The sequence below is a fragment of the Emys orbicularis genome, chromosome 5 (genome assembly GCF_028017835.1).
Source record: "Emys orbicularis isolate rEmyOrb1 chromosome 5, rEmyOrb1.hap1, whole genome shotgun sequence".
In the NCBI taxonomy this organism is placed as follows: Eukaryota; Metazoa; Chordata; order Testudines; family Emydidae; genus Emys; species Emys orbicularis.
The window spans coordinates 53,809,868-53,830,910 of record NC_088687.1 but is presented as its reverse complement, the minus strand read 5'-3'; the positions used below and the strand labels follow the sequence as shown (position 1 = coordinate 53,830,910).

The 21,043-nt window shown below is 40.8% G+C and overlaps 1 protein-coding gene across 1 annotated transcript in view; it reads right to left on the bottom strand.

Annotated features, from left to right (window-relative positions):
- Positions 1 to 442: 442 nt before the first annotated feature.
- Positions 443 to 21,043, bottom strand: part of NAA15 (N-alpha-acetyltransferase 15, NatA auxiliary subunit) — a 36,520-nt gene continuing 15,919 nt past the window's right edge. Inside the window, exons 14-20 of the mRNA XM_065404973.1 lie at positions 18,988 to 19,181; positions 14,800 to 14,908; positions 13,224 to 13,319; positions 12,251 to 12,256; positions 7,936 to 8,079; positions 5,267 to 5,364; positions 443 to 643 (exon numbers count right to left, since the gene is read on the bottom strand). Of these exons, the coding sequence (XP_065261045.1) occupies positions 443 to 643; positions 5,267 to 5,364; positions 7,936 to 8,079; positions 12,251 to 12,256; positions 13,224 to 13,319; positions 14,800 to 14,908; positions 18,988 to 19,181 (848 nt within the window). The remainder of the gene's footprint in view (positions 644 to 5,266; positions 5,365 to 7,935; positions 8,080 to 12,250; positions 12,257 to 13,223; positions 13,320 to 14,799; positions 14,909 to 18,987; positions 19,182 to 21,043) is intronic.

Here is a 21,043-nt window from a genome sequence, read left to right as displayed (position 1 = left end):
GAAAGAATCCAGTGCTAAAACAGCATTTTTGCTGTCTGAGATAATAGTAATCTCACAAGACAAATTTAAAGTAATATTTCTGCCACACACCTGCTCTGAGGGCTATGAGCCTCCAGATTTCATATAAATTAGTTTAAAAACATGGGGTAGGTAGGTAAGGATAAGGGTTTTTTCTTCTTCAATTTTAGCAGCTTTTAATTTTTCTTAAGAAACTGAACAACCTATATCCAGTAATATGTTAGATATTTTATATATATACTTTGTCAGCAGGATAAAAAAAGTAAAACTATTTGAAGGCAACATTTTTACTCCTTCCTTTCTCTGTGTAAGTTAGAACAATTCAGCAGGTGCGTGACAAAAATATTATACACCAGATACGGACCAATGTTATTCCATTCTCTCTTCCTTTTCCTTTTTTTTTTTTTTTTTTAAACAAAGTTGTTCATATTTCATTGGCCAGTTCTTCAGTTTCTGCAGAACTATCTCCATTAACTGTGATCTTCATATCCTCTTCATATCCAGGGGGCATGAAAGCCAAAGCATAAGGGAAAAGCTTATGACAATTCGCTCTGTAAGTTTCAGCTGCTTCTTTACAGTCTCCCAGGCTACCATCATTCAAAGCTTCTAATACCTCCATACAAGTCTAATTAAAACAAAAGAACGAAGTGTTAAATCTTCTTATAAATATTCATCTATGACACTCATTAAAAGATATAATACTTCTGAATATATAGTTATTTTCTAGCTTCTGCCCTACTCTCAAATGTGTATTTTTCTAAATAAATACATATACAGAACATTATGCATATTTGAGAAAGTCGTACAAACATTTGTAGACTTAGTTTAAGGGTATAGCTGCAAAAGCCTTCTTATAGCATATTGTAAAAATACTAAATTTACTCTCTAGAGTCAAAGCATCAAGTAAAGTGAAATTTCTAGCCCTACTAGTTGCAGAGAGTCTTTTAACACAAATAATTATCACTTCACTTTGTTGACTCTCCTGGCAGAAAAAACTGGAAGAGCAACAAAGTGTCAACACCACACAATTCCAGAGGTCAGCAATTCCAGTGATAAAGCATTTGATTTAAATTTTGTTTCTAGCTTTACCTACACAATGATTCTAGATGAAATCAGAAGTATTTTTTCCTAAATATTTGGACTGTACAATTATGTGACTGTGTCTAGGGCTAGGTCTACACTACCCGCCTGAATCGGCGGGTAGAAATCGACCTCTCGGGGATCGAATTATCGTGTCTCGTCGGGACGCGACAATCGACCCCCGAATCGACGCTCTTACTCCACCAGCGGAGGTGGGAGTAAGCGCTGTCGACGGGAAGCCGCGGAGGTCGATTTTGCCGCCGTCCTTACAGCGGGGTAAGTCGGCTGCGATACGTCGAATTCAGCTACGCTATTCGCGTAGCTGAATTTGCGTATCTTAAATCGACCCCCCCCCCCGTAGTGAAGACCTGCCCTTAGACTCACTAGAATTTATAAAACAAAGGAAAAAATACTTAGTAGTTATTTTTCATTTATAGGTGTTTTGCATTGCAAGAGATCCATATTCCTGCAATAACACTCCTCATACATAACTAGTGGGACCGCATTACTCAAAATCCTCAGCCAATGGGTTCCAGAAGGGACCAGTGTACACCAGTGCAGTGGAACTCTAAATAAGCCACAGTACTTCCAAGTATTAACTCCTAAGTAAAAGGTGTGATTCTTAAAAAACTGTTACAGAAGCCCCAACTCTAAGGCAAAAAGAGGCCCAGTTACAGGCACAAAAATACTATTCAAAAATTACAGGGAAGTATATTTTCTTTTTATCAAATGTAGATGCCTTGCACCAAGTCCCTGGAGACTCAAAGAGTTACAAGAATAATGTGCCCTTTATTAAAAAGGGTATAGAACTCTGCATTAAAGTGGGCCTGCAAGCAGAAGAGTTTGGAAAGAATACTTGAAGACACCTTGATAACCACACAGGGAAAAGATACTGGATCAGAAGAATGACATAGTATAGAGAAAACTGTGGAGAACTGTCTGCAAATTATAAAGACACCCACTAAATAAAACATCTGGGAGGTATAACAGGTGGAGCATTCATAACTCAAAGACTTATAACACTGGTGGCAAAAATCTAGATTTTTACTATGAGGCTGAATTAAAGCAATACTTTATGAGTACACCTCTACCCTGATATAACGCGACCCGATATAACACGAATTCGGATATAACGCGGTAAAGCAGTGCTCCGGGGGGGCGGGGCTGTGCACTCCGGCGGATCAAAGCAAGTTCGATACAACACAGTTTCACCTATAATGCGGTAAGATTTTTTGGCTCCCGAGGACAGTGTTACATCGGGGTAGAGGTGTATTTGAAAACTCTATGTAGTTTTCCTACATTTGTTAAAAAAGGGTAAATGGGATGACTCGGGTAATTATAGGCCTGTCAGCCTGACATCGATCCTAGGCAAGATAATGGAGCAGCTGATACTCAATTAATAAGGAGTTAAAGGGTAATATAATTAATGTCAATCACTATGGGTTTATAGAAAATACATCCTGTGAAACGAATATGATATCTTTATTGATGAGATTACAAGTTTGGTTGATAAAGATAATAGTGTTTACATAACATAGTCAGACTTCTGTAAGGTGTTTGACTTGATATCACACAATATTGTGATTAAAAAACTAGACCGATATAAAATGAACATGGCACACACTGAATGGATTAAAAACCAGCTCACTGATTAGTTTCACAATGTAACTATAAACGGGGAATCGTCATCAAGTGGGTGTTTCTCCAGTGGGATCGCACAGAGACTGGTTCTTAGCCCTATGCTACTTAACATATTTGCAGATGACACAAAAATTGAGGGAGTGATAAAAATGAAAAGGACGGGTCACTGATTCAGAGTGGTCTAGGTCTCTTGATATGCTGGACGCAAGCAAACAATATGCATTTGACTATGGCTAAATGTAAAATGTATACATCTATGAACAAAGAACATAGGCCATACTTACAGGATGGGGGACTCTATCCTGGGAAGCAGTGACAAATAAATTTGGGGGTTGTGGTGGATAATCAGCTGAACATGAGCTCCCAGTGTGATGCTGTGACTGAAAGAGCTCACACAATCCTGGGATGCATGAACAGGGAATTTTTGAGTAGGAGTAGAGAGGTTATTTCACCTCTGTACTTGATATTGGTGCAACTGCTGCTGGAATACTGTGTCCAGTTCTGGTGCCCACAGTTCAAGGATGTTGATACATTGGAGAGGGTTCAGAAGAGAGCCACAAGAATGATTAAAGGATTAGAAAACCTGCCTTATAGTGATAGATTCAAAGGGTAAGTCTACACTGCAATTAAACACCCATAGCTGGCCCATGTCAGCTGACTCAGGCTTGAGGGGCTTAGGCTATAGAGCTGTTTAACTATGGCATAGACCTTTGGGCTCAGGCTAGAGCCTGGGCTCTGGAACCCCACGAGGGGGAAAGGTCCCAGAGCCCAGGCTCCAGCTCAATGGTCTACAAAGCAATTAAAGAGTTCTTGAACTGATCCACTCTCTCTGCAGGCTGCAGTCACTGCAAAGACTAAAGATCTTCATGTGAGTTCAAGATTACACAAAGTAGCTCAAAATCCAATTTCTATTTACTGCTAATTGTTGGAACTATTAGGCTAAGAGTATTTAAGATGTGTGACTTCCTGATAATTAGTGGTTCTTGGATTATGAGAATGCTATAATTAATCCTACCCTTCGAGTGGCTATTCAGTGTATTCTTAGTCTGTTTTTAATGCAAGCAATCATTAAGTCACTAAAATTCAGAGTCAGACTTCCCTTCACTGGTTAAGAAAATAGTACCACAATGCTGGAAAGCATCAACAACTCCATGTATAGCTAGCAGTTCTGTTCTCAAAGTATCACTGAAAAACATTTTCTATTTTAGGACGATTATACTGAAAAAACTCAACTTCACAGCTAGTCTACTATACTGGGAATAAGAAACTGGTGACATGTGATGCTGATAAATGGTTTATTTTTAGTTTAACATGAAACAGCACTAAGTTCTATAGTAAGTATATGAATTCTGCTGTAGAAAACTTGAGTTTTTTCTTCCAAGAATGTGAAGAGACAGACAGGTCTGCTACAACAACTGATGGACATTGATCTCGGTAGTAAGAAAGGAACTGGACAGCTGGCAGCACAAGAGGCACTTGGGTTCTGCAGCTGGGGTTATATACAATGCTAGAGCCTAATGGCTTAGCTTTTTGAGCTATAGGCATTCCAGTCAAGCACTAGGAGCAAGAGCCAAGGAGCATACTGAAAAGGAACAGCCTTTGAAGAATCACATTTTCGAGTAAGTCCAGGAGTGCTGGAAATTTTTTTTTATATAGTGGGAGTGCTGAGAGCAACTGAACCAAACTGTAAACCCTGCATATAATGGAAACCACTTCAAGCCAGGGGGTGCTGCAGCACCCTCCGCACCCTTAGTTCCAGCACCTATGAGTAAGTGTCAAGGGCATTGAAGGACGGAGGAGAAAAAGAGGAAATTAAGAAGAATTTTGTACATTAATCCAGACAGTTTAGATCTCTTCATTCTGATTTGTTTAAAATACACCTCTACCCCGATATAACGCTGTCCTTGGGAGCCAAAAAAATCTTACCGCGTTATAGGTGAAACTGCATTATATCGAACTTGCTTTGATCTGCCGGAGTGCGCAGCCCCGCCCCCCCGGAGCACTGCTTTATCACGTTATATTCGAATTCGTGTTATATCAGGTCGCGTTATATCAGGGTAGAGGTGTAGCTGCAATTATAATGACCTTTATCTGAGGTCCCAATACTAGATTTTCAGTCATCAGATACACGTTGTCCTAATTCTTTCCTATATTATTTCTTCCTGAAAGAGAGAATATTTCACAGATTCCAAGTCCATATGTCCCCAGAAAGAGCAGGATAAAAGATTCCTAAGTCTGTGGCAAAAGCAGTTAAGATGGGAAAGAAGCTATTTTAACAGTTTTTATGACTGACAAAAGCATCCTAAAGTCAGGATTTCTGCCCATCTGCAGAATACCAGATTATGGATGTACCAACTGTCTAACACAATCTAAAACTTCCCAAACAACCAAAATGATATTGCTTACAGAACCAAAAAGTTTAAGGGGGCTAATACAGCAGGGAGACAAAACACACAAACAAGACTCCTGGTCCCAATTATCTAGAAGAGGCAAACTCTCAGGTTCCAAAAAAATCTCCCCTCTTTACCTGAAGATTCCTGTTGGTAAGGGATTCATCGAGGGATGTTGCCAGCTCCACTGCTCTTTTCTGACTGGAAGGATCCAAATAGTACACCATTTTGGCAGCTACAAGAGAAAAATAATTTTCTCCAGCATAATATCAAGTCAAACAAGTCTGTATTACACAATATTAGACAGCTCTGAAAAAAATGGGATACTGAGTTCTAGATCAAAGTTCAAAACTGGCCCAAAAGGATTCCCATTTGGAGTCTTATGTTCAATTTCTCCATATTAGAGTAAATAAATGGGTGCGCTATGTCTATTTTTTAATGCATAAGATTCTACATAAAACAAATTAAGATTGGCAAACTTGGTGGTGGTTTCAAAATACAAAATAGGCATGGAGAATGTACTAACCTCTAAATGCTAGTGGTGGCCCCTCTAGATCAAAGCTGAGGCACAATGTCAGGGCTGTGTTGGGAACCCTGCATCACCACTGCCCATGCTGTAATGCAGCAGCCACTAGAATATGTAATCCCCATTGGGAAAGGGTGCTTCTTGGGAAAGGGTGCTATGGAAAACCATGACTTGAAAAATGAGGACACCTAAGAACTGGATGATAAACTACTAGGCAGAAGTAAACATGGGAGATTAAGAGGGAAGGTTCTACCATAGGTGCTGGAACTAGGGTTGGTGAGGGTGCTGCCCCACCCCCTGGCTTCAAGTAGTAATAACAACCCAAATACATGGTTGCCACCTTCAGCACCCCCACTATAAATATTGTTCCAGCACCACGGGATTCTACTGGTGAGGTCAAGGGAACAATGCCCTGATAAGAAGGCCAACTCTTTATGCCACTCTGCAGGAAAAGTGGAGGTTTGTATGCTTCAAATTACTGTCTGCACCTTGGAGATTTTTCACCAGCACTAAACATTTTAACACATTTTAGGAAACCTGCATTAATATAATACTATGGTTGACATTTCAGACATACATGAAGAAACTCAAATTTGGCTTCCCACAGCTATTACAAATCATCCACTTGTAGCATTTCTACCATCGTGTATCGTGTTCATTTTAATGCTTTAATATAATATTTAAAAAATACATTAAAAAATGTTTCCGTTCAAAAGTCAAGCACTCAAAAGTTCCAAACTGACAGAATCCACGCTGCCCATGCAACCTTAGTTTGGCCTCTTGTGCATATACATGATAGCCTTTTATCATGATTACGTTACATTTTCCTCAGGACCCCTGCTTCATACAGTAAATGAGTAGTTATTCAGTATTTCAGTTTATCCTCCTCATTAAATAAGGGATCTACCACACACTGAATGTAAACCATCTAAATCCTGCACTGAATAAAAAATTATTATTAATTTCCTGGTGAGTGTGTATCCTGAGTTCACCATACTATCTGAGTACTTTACGAACAATGAATTTATCTTTCCAACCCACCCCAGTGAGATTAGGTGGCATTCATACAACTACGGAAATGAGGCACAAAGAGATCAAGGACAAAACTGTTGTAATTAGAAACAAAACAAATAAAGCACCCCTTAAAAATAGAAATTCCATCACATGGAATCACACTCATCCTCATCTTGGGTCATCAGAAAGATTGAGATCTTTAGACACACAGCACAGACATCCACCTCTTCAGCTAATGGTGAAACTGGTAGCAGTACAGTAGACTGTTATTGTCTATATGGAACAGCCACTAAAGGGGATGAGACACTTTGCCAGTGAGTTTCACAGCTATTTGCTGACAGCAGAAGAATATACAGACTCAGGACACCTGGCTGCAATTCCAGGTTAAGTGAGAGAGTGTTCTCTAGTGGCTACGGGCCATTCTACAGATTCCTGCCCTACTGGAGCCAACCAATTCAGACAATGTTTGAGTCAAATTGCAGCAGAAGCTCTTCCATGACACATCAACACTTACGTTGAGAACTCTACATTGCAGAGCTCTACAGTAGAGATGGCAGCTGCCTGAATCTTTAAGTGCAGCATATTTAGACTACTGGACCCACTATTTATTATCTATTTTGATCAAATACCACTTGTTGCCAATACCATTTGCAGTTGTAATCTCTGATTTGCACCAAATTTAATCCAACAATTTCAGAAACAGAAAACCAGCATTGAAGAATCACTGATTCTAAAATCAATGAATTATTGCTAGAATTAGGAAAAAAGCTTGCTGGAAAAGTGTTTCACAATATTAAGTTTTTCCATTTAATGGAAACTTCCCATCCCCAGGATATTTTAAACTTAATGAATCAATAAAATACAATTATTTTGTATAGTGTCATTCATATAAACCGTATCCCAAAACATTTTAGAGTTAAACAGTTAGCATTAAAAGATCTTTCATGACACTTCACTTACGCCAGAAATGTCTATGGGCCAGAGGTGATGCAAAGATTTTTTACACAGTGCAGCCAAGAATTGAGGCATACAGGGAGAGATATTAAGATATATAGGCAAGGAGAAAAAGTTGTTTTCAACTGAGAATTTAAATGGATACAAGAAAGCCATTCCAGATGTGCAGCCTATCACACCTATAGTGTGGGAACAGAGAGGGGCCAATGCTATATGGGCATAGGAAGTGGGAAAGAGGAAGAGAAAGATAAGGGTCCTTGAGGTAAATCCACAGAAACAGGAAACAATTTAGAAATAACAAAAACAAAGTACCTGATAACCTATGTGGTAGTGAGTCATAGTTCTTTTTAAGGAAAGCTTCATTGAAGTTCTTTGGATTAGTTGCCCCAAAAAGCCGATTCATTTCTTGATTTAACACTGTTCTAACTGTATCGGGTAGATCTTTACTTTCAGATACTATTGGGTAAAAAGGAAAAAAAAAAAAATCTTTAACACAAATATGGATACTTTCTACCATTAATCACAGCAAAATATAATTGACTTGAAAAATATCACCCACCATTTTTATATTAGTGTAATTGAAAGAAATCAGTGTCAACTGAAAATTCATTAGGATGAAGAAAGGTAAATAACCAAAAAGTTCTATTTTTTCCTCTTTATACTTTATCACTAATAAGCCTTTACAGACAAAGATTGCAAACTGTGCTTTTACAGATTATATTGAGGGTAAAGGTCATCTCATTATAGAAATGCCAAATACTATAACAATTGCTGGTGCCCAGAAATTGACAAAAATAATAGCGATTTACTCTACAATAACTGTGGTTCTTTGAGATGCTGTAGGCAGTGTGGATCCTACCGAGAATCTTGTGGTACCGGGAAGCAATGATAATCCAAAGACCAGGGTCTCAGTACTGGAAGTCATTCGGTACGCCTAAGAAGTGGGGACTCTGGGTCATCTAAACCTGGCATGTCTCTGGAGTAGCAGAATTCCTGCAGTACCGAGTGGGTCAGTATTGATGCAGCAGTTGAGGTGGACGATACTGCTGATCTGGAGCCAGGACGAAAAGTGTCTGGTGCTTCAATTTTCCTGGGAACAACAGTGCCGAGTGAGAAGACACTGATGATAAGTCTGATGTAGACGGTGCCATTCTAGAGGAATGTATGTCCTGGACCTCCCTGTCCTTCACAGACAATACTGGAGGGCCTGCTAGAGCTATGCTTCTCAAAAGCACTCCGGGATCGCCCAGATCTGCTGAAAAGTCCAGAGAAAAGTCCTTCATTTCCAGAGTACTGAGCCGAGCCATTGAGGGCTCCAACACCATAGACTCAGTGGGAGATTGGGGCCTTCTGGGAGCCAGCTCTTTGTGGTGGGAGACCAAGCTGCTCTTCTTTGGAGCTTTCCCAGAGTCCTCTGAAATCTTGCCCCTCTTAGGAGAGACCTGGCTGAGGTCGAAGGGGCACTGGATCTGGGAAGAGACAGATGTACAGCGTGTGTGCACAATCCTGTCCTGACTCAGAAGAGGGTCGAAGGGAGCACTCCATCATCAGAAGCCTCAGTTTGGTCTCCTGATTCTTCTGTGCTCTAAATTTGGGAGCTAGGCAAAAGTTACACTCTTGGGACATATGGGACTCTTCCAAGCAACAGATACACTTAGAGTGGCTCTCGCTGACCGGGATAGCCTCCTGACAACTGAGGAAGCATATGAAACCTGGCTAGCAAGGCATGCCCAGCCAGGCCAAATAAGCTCCCCAGAAAAAGGGGAGAAAAAAACCCCAAACCTCTCACTACTAACAACAACAACAAACATTAACTAGAAACACTAAACTAACTGAAAAAACAACTGTAGAACACACTAAGGCATGGCCAAAGTGGACATACTAGAGTTCTGCCTCACACCAAGGTGGTAGAGAAGAAACTGAGGCTGGTTTGCCAGCGCAGCTCTATATACCCTTGGTGTGCGGCATGCATATATGTGGGCTGAACAGATGCTGCTAATGGAAAATCTCCGATCAAGGGCTCAAGAGGCACAAGCACACCTGAAGTGGAGCATCCATAGGGACACTACTCAAAGAAGAACTGACTGTGATTCCGAGATATTATGTCCAAAGTAGGCCATGAGGTGCCCGGGAGGTCACGTGAACGTCTACAGCAGATCCAACAACCAAAAATCTGTCTCAGCCAGTAAAGAGCTATCAGGATTATTGTAGCGTGATCTCTCCTGATCTTGGATGCTATTCTGAAGATCAGGGGAATCTGTGGGAAGACAAGAGGAGTCCTTGATACCACCAAAGAAAGGTGTCCAGCAATGGTCCTGGCCTCATGCCTCCTCTGGAGAAGTCTGTCATTTGGTGTTCTCCTCTGTGACAAACAAGTCTACTATAGTAGCCCCTCATTAATGAAATATGGGATCTATGACGTTTCCTCATTGGCCACTTGTGGTTGGTCACTGCATGTCTAATTAAGAAGTCTGCCAGGTCACTGCTGGGAAGTGGGATGTTCAGAGCCAGCGGGATTATCCCATGTTGATAACTCCACTTCCAGGCAGACAGAGCATGATCAAGTTCCTCCCTGCTTATATAGTACATCTTGGATGCACGGTCAGGATCTTCACCCACTGTGCACTCCTGCAGAACAGGCAGAAACACTATGCATGGCAGCCTGATGGGTCTCATCTCCAGGACTTCTAGTCATAACTTCAGATTATCCTGAGACCATGTCCCTTGCATCTGCAGGTGGCTCAGGTGGGCACTCCTGGCTGTCCCTGAAGCATCTGTGATGTGTATCAGTCAGGGAGGGGATAGAGAACGGGATCCCTGTTCTGCTGATGGTCTTTTTTGTAGATTGGGACCCCTTAATGAACCCCTTAAAGTGCAGGAGTGCTGAACCTTTAACAAAAAAGAACTTTTCTTCTAACTCTTTGCTCAGGTATTTCAGCTTAAACAAGTATTAAATACAGCAAATAAGCAATTCTTCTCTCAAAACAAGACCAGAGTTTCCAATGAAAAAAAAAATCAATTAAAGAAATAAAAAGCCTCTGTTGACCCATCCTCATTTTCTTCCATCCTGCTGAAAGTACAGATCCATTGTCCTCTTCTCCTACATCCTGCTAGAAGTATAGATTCACAGGACTACCACCTGTTCTTTGTCCCACACATTCAACCATTTCTAAATTCACCTAGACGCTTTCACCAAAGTAGACTTTGGGCATATAGTACTCTAAGCTACATTTTGTTTAAGCACACCTCCTTACTGGAGAAATTGCCTGCCCTATTATACAACTGTTCTGCACTTCCAGCAGGATTGAAGGAGAGGTGGGATTCCAACACACTTCTTAACAGCATGCAAATTAGCCTAAAAACATCACGAACAAGCAGAAGTGCACAATCCCAATTTTTCCTCCCCCCTTTGCAGATCACATCTAAAAAGTTTGTCAGCAGAAGTTAATAAGGGCCATTGAAAAACTGTATTAGTGGACAGTCCTTTTGTATGTTTTAATTTATGGATAAGGGCCCAGAACACAGGAGGCTTTCCTAAAAACATTTTACTCAACAGTTTAACAGTATTAACCTGAACCTGAATAAGTCATCAGTAATGTAAGATGTAGCATGTTAACATTTTAGTGCAACTTTGCCTTAATAAAAAGTTCAAAACAAAACAAAAAGTTGCAGAATGTTTTCTTCTTAACAAATGGCAAGATTTAGGTGTTGAGTATACATTTTATACAAAATTCATGAAGGCATGTTGTGGTATAAAGTTATACTGGTATGAGTTTCAGATGGCCACGTTAGTCAACTACTCACAATTGACTTCACTTGATGCCAAGAACTAGCAAAACTACTCCCAAGTTACGCAGGACATACCACCAAACACAAACAAGTACTTTGGCTATGCCACAATTTAAAAAGAGAAAACACCTCTCTCCAACCCCATATCCATTTAACTGCAAAACTAATTGCCTTAGGTACCACTGCCTTAGAATGGGGGGAAAAAATAACAAATTATCAAAGGGTTTTCTAAAAGTTAGAAAACCACATTAGTTAAAGGGATAATGTCAACATAAGTTTGTGCCAAAATTTAAGTTCTGAAAAAAACAATCTTATTTTTTAAACAAAGAAGTATTCTCATGGAGCATTTGTAACCCAAAGACTGCAGCATTATGAACATGAAAGGAAAACGTTTACCAGAAGGTAAACCTGTATTCACCAATTTTCATGATCATAGCTGCAAGAAATGCAAAAAGGCAACAGAACTTACATAACAGAAAGTAAATTTGACTTAAAATGCCTTAGTTTTAATAGCACCGGTCAAGAAGTTTGTTTACAGAATATGATTTTTAATATCACAGCGCTCTTTTAAGTCACTCTGTAGTAGTCAAAACTGTACTGTTAATCTAGCAACATGAAGTTATTCATTTAAAGAGCATTCTAATGTATGTACATTTGATATTAAATATTTTGAATTAATTGTGTTGATAGTTTGTAAACAGAAACAGATAACCACAAAAGATAGCTGCAGATGGCATATATATTACTCCTGCGAGAATTCTGCACCACTGCACACGTGCAGTATTCATGTCCCCGGCCAAATTCGTTTTCTCTGTGGAAAATACATTCTTTTGCCCACCAGAGGCTGCTGTGGCACGAGACCAGAGGGCAGCCGCTCCCAGGCGGGAGCAGCCCTCTGCGGATATGTAGGAGAAGAGGCTGCATTCCTTACAGCACCCTTACTGTGGGCCAGGTGAGGAGGCACATGGGGGGGGATGGACAGCGTGAGGCACATGGGACTGCTGGGGGGGTCACAGACTGGGGTTCAGAAGGGATAGTGGGGGACAGACGGGTGGGGGCTGAATGGGAGTGGGGGTGCAGGTACACATGGGGATGGGGGGTGCAGGGACACCTGGGGACAGGGGCAGATGTGTCTGACTGAATGAAAAAGGCTAGGGGTCAGCCATGGTCTGCATGGGTGAGGTTCCCCAACTCCCTAGCAATTCCACTCCCCTAACCACCCAACCCCAAACTTCCATACTTCTCCCACACACTCAACAATCCTCCAGGTTCACTTCTAAGCTTCTTCCCAGCAATTACTTCCCTCTCCCTCAGCTCCTCCATTACCTCTGACCTCCTAATCCCCCTCCAAGCCTTTGCATTGCTTCTGAGGGGTGTAGAAACTACATTTCTGTATTGTGGTTTAAATGAATTATTACTCAAAGTTGTGTATTAATATGCCTAATAAGAAATCTATTTGTCAAAAAACATTTCCTGAATCTTTTTTGTTGTCAGTATTGTTACAGACATACTTCTTGACAGATATCATAGATTCATAGGACTGGAAGGGACCTTGATAGATCATCTAGTCCACTCATGGCAGGACTAAATATTATCTAGACCATCCTTTATTTTGAAATAAATTACTAAAATAATTGAAACTGGCATGATTATATTGTGTTATTTTGACAAATAAAATTATGCAAAATTCTGCATATTTTAACATATTGTGCGCAGAATTTTAAAATTTTTGGTGCCAATTTTTAAATTTTTGGTGCACAATTCCTCCAGGAATACTATATGTAGAGATATATATGATAGATACATACCACTGCCAAAGAGGTGAATCATACACTCATGAAGCCAAGGATGACTGGAGTCAATAGCAAATGCTCTTTTCACAGACTGCAGCATCAGAAGAAATTTCTCTGTAAATGAAATAATGGTGGTGGCTGGTTATAGAACTATCTCTGAAAATCTTTTAAATGAAACCATCAAATTAAGTTTTAGATGTTAAGATTGAGAACGATAATTATATCTGAAATGTCAATGACCAGAACAAATCAAAGATGAATGTATTACCATTACTTCTTTTGCAAGTAATTCGCCCCTCCTTCGTTAAAGTTAGTGAGTGAATTCAGATACAAGCTATTCAAACTAATACAATGTTTTATTTGATAGCTTAAATGTACAAAAGTTAAGCAATTAAAATGTCTAGTTTGGACATCAATTGAATATCTTGTTCTTTTTATAGTGTTTCATATTACTGTACTGGTAGTACAATTTATCTCAATACTGTACAATATGGCCAAATTAAGGTTGTTGTGAGGAAGTATTGCAGATTTCAGTTTTGTGCATGGCAGAAATGTCTAAGGGCATTCAAATCACACTTTTTTTTTCTTAGCTGAAACTGAAAGGCTGGAAAGAAAACATCATCATCAGAGGTATCAGTGCTGAAGTCACCATAGAGGCAAGTGTAGATAACGCTGACGTAGTCTGTGTCACAGAATTCTAAGCAGCAATATGATATTTGTTATTCAGTCCGGACCCAATAAGAGGGAAGAGAACACTGCCCACAACCCCTCAATGAAAAGCCCTGACCTAAGCGCCCTTAACTGTACTGATCAGAAATGGACGTTAGGAGCCTATCCCATTTTGACTTATGAGTGTCCTGATCCAACACAGTGAGGATCTTTCTGCTACAAAACATATCGGAGTGAAAGAAATCTTAATATTACCTATATTTACATAAGAACACAAGCCTAAAATCAGATTAAACACTTAAATCCAAATGTAAAAATCTGCATGCCTTTAACTTGCATTCATGAATGACTATGGGTGCAAGCAAGCAAACTGGGAACGTGCAAGTTTGCACATTTTTATCTCTGATCCGTAAGGATTTAAAGAATACAGCAAAAAAACTGGATAAACACCAGATCTTCCAGATCTGTGAAAATGGTGGTCCTTGCTATTCCACAGAACCACCAGGGGAGGGGATGTGTCCAATTAAAAGCGATCTGCATCAACTAGTAATACTGCAGCAGTATAGGTCAGTGATGATTAATGTAATATCTACAAAAATTATTCTAGTGTGACAACTACAAAGTTCTTTATTCTATTAGTTCTCTCACTCAGGCTTGGTCTACACTTACCCCCCAATTCGAACTAAGGTACGCAACTTCTAGCTGAAGTTCGAAGTACCTTAGTTCGAACTTACCTCGGTCCACACGCAGCAGGCAGGCTCCCCCGTCGACGCCGCGGTACTCCTCTCGTCTAGCTGGAGTACCGCAGTCGACGGCGATCACTTCCTGGTTTGACTTATCGCGTCCAGACAAGACGCGATAAGTCGAACCCAGAACTTCGATTCCCAGCCGCCGAACTAGCGGCTGGGTGTAGACATACCCTTACCTTTCCTGAAGTAAATCTCAAAAGCAAAAAGATGGGTCTCTATTTTGTTCTTCACCAAATTCTTCAACGGTGTTAAAAATTTAATGGCTTCTTCCAAAGGTGCTTCAGCCTAAAAAGGCAAGAAATAGGCAACTCAAATGGGAATAAAATGAATGAGATTAATTTGCTCCTTTACCAATAGGAATATGAACTTTCTACAGTAACTCCTCACTTAAAGTCGTCCCGCTTAACATTGTTACGTTGCTGATCAATTAAGGAACATACTCATTTAAAGTTGTGCAATGCTCCACTCTTACGTTGTTTGGCTGCCTGCTTTCTCCACAGCTGGCAGCCTCCCTACGGCCCCCTCCCCCCCCAGTGCCTCCCGCCCGTCGGCAGACTCTGAGGATCAGCGCCTTCCCCCTCCTCCCCCTGCCTCCTGCCAGTGGCAATCAGCTGGCTTGCTGCGTTTTGGAGGCAGGAGTGAGGACTCGGCGCGCAGGCCTCCTGCCAGCGGCAATCAGCTGGCTTGCGGCATTCAGGAGGCAGGGGAGGGAGGGGGGAGGCGCGCCAAGTCCTCGCTCCTCCCCCCTCCCTCCTGCCCGGGGCAATCAGCTGGCTTGCCGCGTTCAGGAGGCAGGGGGAGCCTGCGCGCTGAGTCCTTGCTCCTCCCCCGTCCCTCCTGCCTCCAAAACGCCGCAAGCCAGCTGATTGCCACCGGCAGGAGAGGGAGTGGAGGTGCGCTGAGTCCTCGCTCCTCCCGCCTCCCTCCTGCCCAGGGCAATCAGCTGGCTTGCCGCGTTTAGAAGGGAGGGAGACAGGACGCAGCGAGCAAAGTAAAGGGGGAGGAGGTGGGGAGGAGAAGAGGTGGGTAAAGGCTGGGGGTTTGGGGGAAGGAGTGGAGTGGGCAGGCTGAAGGTTGAACCCCCCGCCTCTGGTGCTTGCAGAGTAGGGGAAGCTGCCCTGGAACCTAACCCCCCCATTTACATTAATTCCTATGGGGAAATTTTGGATTCGCTTAACATCGTTTCACTTAAAGTCGCATTTTTTCAGGAACATAACTACAACGTTAAGTGAGGAGTTATTGTAGTTTGAAGTCAAACCAGCAATATGACTGCTCTCACATGGTGATGTACACTGGATGCCCTGAAAGTATATTATTTCATATATTGCATGTCAGATATTGCATTCAGATGTAGGTATAAGAACATGGATTGTCAAAGTATTAGCATGCCTTGGTGGCCTTTTTAAAAAAAAAAAAAAAAAAAAAAAAAAAAGCATGCTCAGGTATCTAGCACTCAGTTGACATGCCACTCAACGGTCACCCATAGCACCATTCCCAATTAAGACGCTGATAAGCTTTAAGGCAGACTTTAAGTGACTAAATGTTGATCTTGGTCACTAGATCCCAGCTAGAACAGTCCAGTAAACTAAGCTTTATTTCTTTCCTGCTTTGTGTTTATTTTCTATAAAGTGCAACAATTTTACTTTGGGAGTTTTGAACAACTCTGGATGTCATAATTTAGGAATCTTTTGTTCAATTCACTTAAAAAAATTAAAAACATCTCTAGCCCTTTCCCTTATAGAGATGGATCTCAAAATTTAACTAGCCAACAAGGGGGCTCATCAGTAGAATACAATTTCCTCTCCAAAAGATTTGTGAGGGCTCCTGCTGGGTCTCCTAAGATTCACTGGGGGTTTCTCCTCTCTCCTGAAGCCTTTTAGGAAGTCCATTCCAAAAGACAAGCTCCTCTCACACTGCCCCAAGCCCTATGTTCTCAGCTAGTCACCTCCTCTCCCCGTAAGCCTCCTGAGTTCTTCCAACTACCTTTGGGTTTATAGGAGGAGTCTCTGATGAACCAAAGGAAGTTTATCAGGTGGAAAAGACAAAAAATGCTAGTGCTTCCTCCCCGTTTCTTCCAGCTATTCCTCTGATCTGCTCCCAGGCATCCTCTAATACCCTCACTCCTCCTGCTACTGGCAGTTTACACAAATCACCACATTTCTGGTGGGAAAAGGAGGTCTTGGGGAAGAAGCTGATGTTTGGCTGAGAAGCACCTTGCTTGGATGTCGCAGGAGCAGAAAGGTCCAGGTGGGAAGGGCACTCAGGAACTGCACGACAATTCAGAGGCAAAGCAGTGGTACTCCACCTGACAAACCTCCTGTGGTTCAGTAGAAGAGAATCCTGCTGATGCAACAATAGCTTGTGTATACATTTAGCTCAAATCACATACCCAAACACTGCTTCCCTAATACCATGATTCTTCATAAATGTATGTAATGCACCCAAAGGAGGGGCTTTGCCTCACTCGGCTAGTGCCAGTGGAAAAGGAATCACTATCTGCAGCCATTGCTCCTCTTACTCATCATAGCAGAAACAGAGTGGTAGTTGTACATTTCTGTTTCTCTGAGGCGGACCCTTAATATGATCCCTCAGAGCCCAAGTAGAGTTCTTTCCAATTGAAAAGGAACAAAGGACAAATTCAGAGCAGGAAATAAAGCATATTGATACATATTAGCTCAGTGACAAGAGACACCTCTACTAATCCCACAGTATCTGCCTGTATATGGAGATACTGACAGATTCTGTGAGCAGAGAGACCCAAAAAAGGCATGGGGAGCAGTTGCCATTAGCTCAGCTAACATGATTAGTGCAGTCAGCATTCTTCTGACAAGGCATCTGCAGTATCCACCATTTTGAAGGATTTGTTCTACCAGAGATCCCTTTCTAATGGTTAATAAAACGTTAGAGGCCCTGGTACTAAGATACTTACTTAACCCTCATGGTAGCCTCAGATGTCTAAGGTTTAGAGACTGAAGCATTTTAAATAAGAGCCAGCTGTTGCCTTTATCACTGGTAATACATTATTTCAAAAACAGGAGTATCAAAGTCATTTTTCCCCAAAGGCCAAATATTAAATTTTAATTAAGGTCTGTCAGCTGAGATTACCCTACTGAGAATTAAAAAATTTAAAGTTAATAAAGGTTTTGTTGCATTCAATGCTGGCATTTCACTTGCCACACAAAGCTTTCTTTGCTTCACTCCTCGCAGATATGCTTCATACAAAATCAGCACTGGTCACACAACTACACCTCTACCCCAATATAATGCTGTCCTCGGGAGCCAAAAAATCTTACCGCGTTATATCGAACTTGCTTTGATCTGCCGGAGTGCGCAGCCCCACCCCCCTGGAGCGCTGCTTTACCGCGTTATATCCGAATTAGTGTTATATCGTGTCGCGTTATATAGGGGTAGAGTTGTATTCCTCTGCCACAGCTCTTATTCATGGTCATCAGAACTCATATGCATTAGTGTAATTCCTTTCTCTGTGGTTTTGTTCAGGCCTTGTCTCTAAAATTCAACTTGCCCAGTCTGTAACTATTTAATTTCCATACCAAAAACCAAATCAATCTTTTCAAATCACTGGCTTCCTGTCACCATATCAGCTTTCAGTTAAAAATCCCACAATAGTATTCAAGATCCTCATGGAATTAGTCTGCTCTCCCTATCTGTCCAACCTAAACTCTTCCATGCTCCGCAACACTTCAAATGTTTTTCTATTCCTCCTACTCAAAGCCTATGTTTCACAAGAACAGAAGCACAGAACATTCTTCTCATACGCTGTTCTCCCTCTACTTATTGCAATTTCTTTGATAAACTATTCCATAACTTGTAATCCAATCTCAAACCCGTTCTCCCGGTAATTCCAGACAAATGTTTCACCCAATTTCCTCAATCTTTTAACGGAAACTTTTTCAGTTACCTCTTAGTTCCTACGAATTCCACAATGCCTGACAAACTGCAAATACAAATTACTACGTGATGTGAAGAATCTAACAATGAATGTATCTATCTCACCTTCAGAATATGAAGGTTTTCAACCGGCTAAACTTGATGATAAATCTAATTAGTGACCTAGTACAACACATTTATGAAGATATTTCTACTTATTGTGGGGGACTGAACAGTTCTTGCTGCAATGCATGCTGTTTTTGAAGGACTAGAGACAAACTCAGTTCCTCCAGAACACTTGTAGATTACAAACCAGATAAGAAATTGTTCCAGAAACCTTTTGTTTTGAAATGGTGGCACTTCTGAATAGAAGCTATGCAAGAATAAAATTTAATGGCTCTCTGGAGTTCAAGGTAATATTCTGCAAAGCTGATTTTAATCTGATAGCCAATTACCGAACACTGTCAGGCAAGTACCTTTGCTAGTTTCTCAGGGATAAGTTCTTCTTTCGGACCGCCAATTTCCTCATCATCATCATCCTTTTTCTTCTTCTGATTTCTCTGCTGCTTCTCTTTTTCTGCATTCTTCTTCTCTTCCTCCAGTTGTGCTTTTTTCTGTGCTCTTCTCTGCTTATTGCGAAGCTTCTTTAGCTCCTTGTCAGACATATTTGCTGCACAATGTTTCAATAAAAGGGTGATTACACAGATTACCTTGATTTTTTTAAAACTACGTATTTGAATTTACTCTACTCAAATGACTGCGTTTCCAAGTCTATTTTCTAACCCATATTTTTCCTATTGAGTAATGCTGCCATTACATTTGTAAAAAGTTTTGACTTAACAAGTCAGTGGCAGAGCTGGGAGTAGAACTCAGAGCAGAGAACAGATCCTTGAGTTCTAACTACTAAAGAAAGCTCCTGCTTAACAAATTACCTAAACATTTAGCAAAAATATTTGAGGTAAACCATTAAATTTTTAAATATATGGTGCGATTAGGTTTAACTTTTAACTGCCTATATAGATGAATACGCAGATTTCTGTAACAACCAAAGCATTGTGAAATTTTGAAACACAAAAAGTAATCTGTAAAAACATATTGCATTTGTGCCCTTTCTAGCTTCTTTAGACCTGAAGCTATGCAAGTGAAAAGGAGATGAGAAGCAATTTTCACTGAACCATTTAAACTGTTTAGTTTTGTTCATTCCTATTTCTTTAACAAAGATTCAGTACCCTTCCTTTCAACTCCTCTGTTAAGAAAGTCTCCAGTCCACAAGTCATCCAAGTTGTCCTTCAGTTAAGACCGACAAAACTGATGTTTTAAAAATACAAACAACCCCCGCCCGCCAAATACTTAACACTGAGGACTTTATAGATCAAAAAGCAGGAGACGTATGCGACAGTCTGTACCCTCATGTTTGCCCCTTTTACAAAACTATAATGGATTTTGTACAAAGTATGCCTTGTGAGGTATTATTTGAAAACTCAATTTGCTGATTATTATTGTCCTGGTAAATTATGTCTAGCAACACTATATATAAAGTTATAAGATTTAACATTACTGAGACATGTTCCAAGTTTAGAAAAGCAGGCACAAACCAGTTCCTCAAAGACAAAAGGCAAATTGATGCCTCAGCCAGGTGTAAACAAAATGAAATGAACTATCACCTGGTTAAGCGACCTCGGTCAGCAGGAAAAAAGGTGCGAGTGAGAAATTTACACTTTGGCAAAAAAAACAACTAGAGGTTCCTGTCCTCCCAGACCTTGTATCTCCTGAACCTCAGCTGGAGTGGACTTTCAAAGAAAAAGAGAGCTATTAAGAAAGGGGGACAGATGCCCCCAAAATATTTCTCCCTTCATCTCTACTCACGGCATCGTCAACACTTGAAGGACAAAGGAAGCATCAATGGACTGGGGAGGGATCATGGCTGAAAGAATTTCAGTCAGTAAGACTGCTAAAACACGTGGTGAGAGACTTTTGCTTTGAAATCACTTACCTTGTTAAAAGCAACAAAGAGTCCTGTGGCACCTTATAGACTAACAGATGTATTGGAGCATAAGTTTTCGTGGGTGAATACTCACTTCGTCAGAGGCATGACACATGTGTCTGACGAAGTGGGTATTCACCCACGAAAGCTTATGCTCCAATACATCTGTTAGACTATAAGGTGCCACAGGACTCTTTGTTGCTTTTTACAGATCCAGACTAACACGGCTACCCCTCTGATGCTTAGCTTGTTAAGTTAGTTACATTTTATTTTGTATTTCTTTGTACCCAATTCTGACTTTTATGCCTCATTACTTGTAATCACTTAAAATCTATCTTTCTGTAATTACTAAACTTGTTTTATTGTTTTATCTAAACCAGTGTGTATTTGGACTGAAGTGTTTCAGAAACTTCATTTGAGATAACAAGATTTGTGCATATAAATTTTCTATTAATGAAATGATGGACTTTACATGAGCTTGTATTGTCCAGGAAAGTGCTGGGGAAATACAAGACGCACAGTTCTGGGGAAAAGTCTGGGTCCGGAAG